The sequence below is a fragment of the Sinocyclocheilus anshuiensis genome, unplaced genomic scaffold, assembly GCF_001515605.1.
Source record: "Sinocyclocheilus anshuiensis isolate Anshui unplaced genomic scaffold, SAMN03320099.WGS_v1.1 scaffold103, whole genome shotgun sequence".
Classification (NCBI taxonomy): Eukaryota; Metazoa; Chordata; class Actinopteri; order Cypriniformes; family Cyprinidae; genus Sinocyclocheilus; species Sinocyclocheilus anshuiensis.
In genome coordinates, this window is record NW_015548201.1 from 223932 (window position 1) to 227984 (window position 4053).

The 4053-nt window shown below is 36.6% G+C and overlaps 1 protein-coding gene across 1 annotated transcript in view; it reads right to left on the reverse strand.

The window, feature by feature from the left end:
* Window positions 1-2772: 2772 nt before the first annotated feature.
* The window catches only part of LOC107653307 (melanin-concentrating hormone receptor 2-like), a 6135-nt gene continuing 4854 nt past the window's right edge, over window positions 2773-4053 (reverse strand). Inside the window, exon 3 of the mRNA XM_016439985.1 lies at window positions 2773-3409. Within this exon, the coding sequence (XP_016295471.1) occupies window positions 2854-3409 (556 nt within the window). The 3' untranslated portion in view covers window positions 2773-2853. The remainder of the gene's footprint in view (window positions 3410-4053) is intronic.

Genomic DNA, 4053 nt, shown 5'->3' on the forward strand with positions numbered 1-4053 from the left:
GACTGAATAGATAAATTGCGGTTAAGAGTAAAATTTCTGTGCAATGAAAATACATAACATTTTTAGTTTATGACATGTACCATAAGACAAATTTATTTGAACCATAATCCATAGTAACATTCCTCTATGGCAGTGAAAAAGTCCATCCAACCCCCTTTCACATTAAAAACTACTGCAATGTGTGTTTAGATTTAGACTGTTTTCACAAGTAAACAGTGATCGATCTGTGTATATTTCTTATTAATTGTGCGTTGTGTATTAATTTATTATTATTCAGATTAAGACGAGATTACTTCACTGGCGTAAGCAGTCTTAAAAGCATCTTAATCATGGATTTGTTTCTTACAAAGACGCAGATTTTCACTTCACATTATGGTACACTCTTAAAAATAATGGTGCTTCAAAAGGTTCTTCAAGCGATGCCATAGAAGAACCATTTTTGGTTCCACAAAGAACCATTCAGTCAAAAGTTCTTTAAAGAACCATCTCTTTCTTACCTTTTTATAATCTGAAGAACCTTCTTTCGCCACAAAGAACCTTTTGTAAAACAGAAAGGTTCTTCAGATGTTAAAGGTTCTTTATGGAACCATTTAGACAAAAAGGTTCTTCTATGGCATCGTGAAGCACCTTTATTTTTAAGAGTGTAATTGATGGATTGGAATCATGTCAATTACTTGTGGATTATTGTGATGTTTTTATCAGCTGTTTGGACTCTCATTCTGACGGCACCCATTCACTGCAGAGGATCCAAATCTGTTCCGATGAAGAAACAAACTCATCTACATCTTGGATAGCCTGAGGGGCAGTACATTTTCAGCAAATTTAGATTTTTCACTGAATTATTTCAAGTGTTTCACAAGTAATACAGTGTTGTAAACACAGTAATATTGTGATTGTTTATTTACAAATGCACACCAGCGTGATACAAGAACTACATGATTTTTCATTCAAATGGTCAAGGTTTTTTAGAGTTTATTTTTGTAAATTTATAGGACATAAAATCAAAAGCCTTCAGGATGGACAGACAAGAAACAGAAGGCATATCTTATCATGATCGTGCAGTATACAGTTCTTCCTGAATTTAAGTGACTTAAAAATTGTCATGTATTTGTCAATGCACGACAAAATATATAATAAATAATATGCAGTCCTTTGTTTAGATGCCAGGCATCATAATGTGTTGATTGAGGGTGGCAAGACTGAAATGTGGCTAGTCACACATAGTTTAAGTGTCACACGTTAACAGTGAACATGACTGTTCTCACATGGGCCGCAGGGGCTTCTTAGAAAAGAAACGGGAAAACAGAACCACACGGGGAATTTCACACTGGATATCTTTGTGAATTCATGTAATAAAATGCTCAGAAGCATACATTCACGGATATTATGTCTTGTACAATGTCCTAAGTGAAGATTAAACAGACATGCATGACAGCAAGACTACATATGGTCAAAGGGTCCAGTAACATTTGGAGACATTTAAAACCAAAACATTTAAATGTGTCCTATATTTAGTAAAATACTTAAACGTTAAGCCAATATTTACACATTTATGAGAGTGAAAATTAAAATGCCATAGAATGTCATATTTAGGATGAGTTAGACCTGTCTTAGATCAGCATATTCGCTTATTTTACTCGCTATTGGACTTCTTTAACACAATACGTACCCCCCCACACACACAAAAAAGTACATATTACATAGACATTTTATTTGACATCTGTATTAAAGACAATTCTGATTCTGATCTCATTCCGATATCATTCCCTAACAATGCAAACAAAAGCCACAAATACTGTATTACAAAAATCCTGACCATTAAATTGTCTTTAAAGAGAATAAGCAATGGAAATGCTGTCATCATTTATTCACTCATGTGAGTAAATTATGCTCCCTGTTTTGAAATTCTTTCATGTGGAACACAAAAGGCACTTTTTTTTCTTAATTGTACTCATTTCTCTGCCATGCATTTTCAGTGAACAAGCACTGAAGCGTTTTAAAGCTTCAAAAAGAACAAAGCACCATATCATTATCATGAAATAGTCCATATGACTCTATGCACTATATTCCACGTTTCTGAAGCCATACTATAGCAAAATAAATCTTGTGCATGGATAATTTTGAGTCTGATCTGTTCAATGAATCAGAAGATTCATTCATCAAACCAATCTGAATAATTCATTCACAAACTGAACTAATCCAGTTCACTGATTAAACGATCTGCTTGTAGTGGAAAACAGCTCATTGGAAGGAAAGATGATCAGTGACACTCACTAAAACTTCACTCAATAAAATGTATAATTTTTTTTTTGTCTTGTCTATTTGAAGCTTGAATACCTCAGTCTCTATTCACTATAATTGCTTGGGGAAAAAAATAAATTGTTCTACCTGTGTTTTATAGCAAAAAAGTCACAGCACAACATGCCAGTTAGTAAATGATGACAGAACTTTGGTTTTTGGGTGAACCATTCAAAAAAAGCAGATACAGCATACAACGAATAACAGATAAATGAACAGTAAACACTGAAAAGAGTAACAACACATTATAATCACTTTTCCAGAGTGTGACACAAACCACAAACACAGTTGAGTGCTGATTCACTCCTTCATGCCTCCTGAAAGTTTACTGTGGCATTTCATTTCACAGTTTTCCCCTTTGAGAAACAGTCTACCATGCGACTGACACTCGTGCAGCAAGTGTTGCAGTGCAGGCCTCCACTTTTCTCTTCGTTTTCCTCAGTTAACACGTCTAGCAAGGCTCGATGGGTGTTAGATGACAGTACAGCGGTGGCTGGTGTCCGGGCTGACGCTAGACCCTCCGTCGGTTTTGATGGTGGTCTTGGATGAGCTGATCTAGGAGCGCAGCTCTTTGCGATTGCAGAGGTGATCTCGGTAGTTTTGGGCAAACACCAGCAGCATTAAGGGGTTGATGCAGCTGTGAGAGTAGCTTAGGCAGATGCTGATGTTGTACGCGTACACAAAGGCAATGGTAGGCTGCTGGATGCTGAGGTTGATCACCTGGATGACATGGTAGGGGGACCAGCAGACCAGGAACAGGGCGATCACCATCACAACTGTCTTGGTGGCCCGTTTGGCCCACACTGACTGCTTGCGTTTGACCCGCCGGATGGAGCTGAACACGTGGTATAGAGTGAGAGTGTAAAATGTACTTATTACAATGAGGGGGACGATGAAACCCAGTGTGGACTGGTAAAGCGTGTACCAGTACATATCCTGAGGCCCATCCAGGTAAATCATACAGATGTCCATGTCCTTTTTGGAGATGATTTTAGCGTATATCATGACTGGGATGCTCAGAAGGAAGCTGCCCACCCACACCATAATGTTAACGATGATGGTCCACTGAATGGTCCTCTTTTCAGATGTAGGATGTACAATTGCAACGTACCTGCAAAAAAGAAACAATGAATCAAGTTTTTAATGCCACCCAAGAGGAAAATGGCTTGCTCTTTCATAGTTTTAAGTGATTTTAATTTTGCTGCATCAATGTGTTTCTCACGTAATTGCAAGGAGAAATAAAAATAGAAACAGTAGTTGATACACAATTTGACTATAGAGCTTTAATCATTTGGATATTGTAGCTCAGATAAATTGGCCTTAAATTTGATTTGAGTTCATACTGAAATCTCATCTCTTTAGCAGACTTTGGTATCTGGGCAAATCTGAGCACAGTTTGTGAAATGATTAAGATGTCTTCTGATACTCTATACAAAGTAGACTTGTGAGATTAATAGGGTCTTTTTCTCCAGAGAAAAATATTGAGAATCTGGAGACATAAGCAAAAGTAATTTGATCTATTTTCTCGTTTTCTGGGAGAAAAGGATCTTATTTTTTTTATGTGAGATTTCATAAGTAATTTCACATTTTTTTTTCAGGATTAAACTTTATTAAATGCCCTAATCCAGGGCTATTATTAAATTCATGCAAAACAGAGATACATTGAAACTATACTGTAGCATACAGTGGGTACGGAAAGTATTCAGACCCCCTTAAATTTTTCACTCTTTGTTATATTGCAGCCATTTGCTAAAA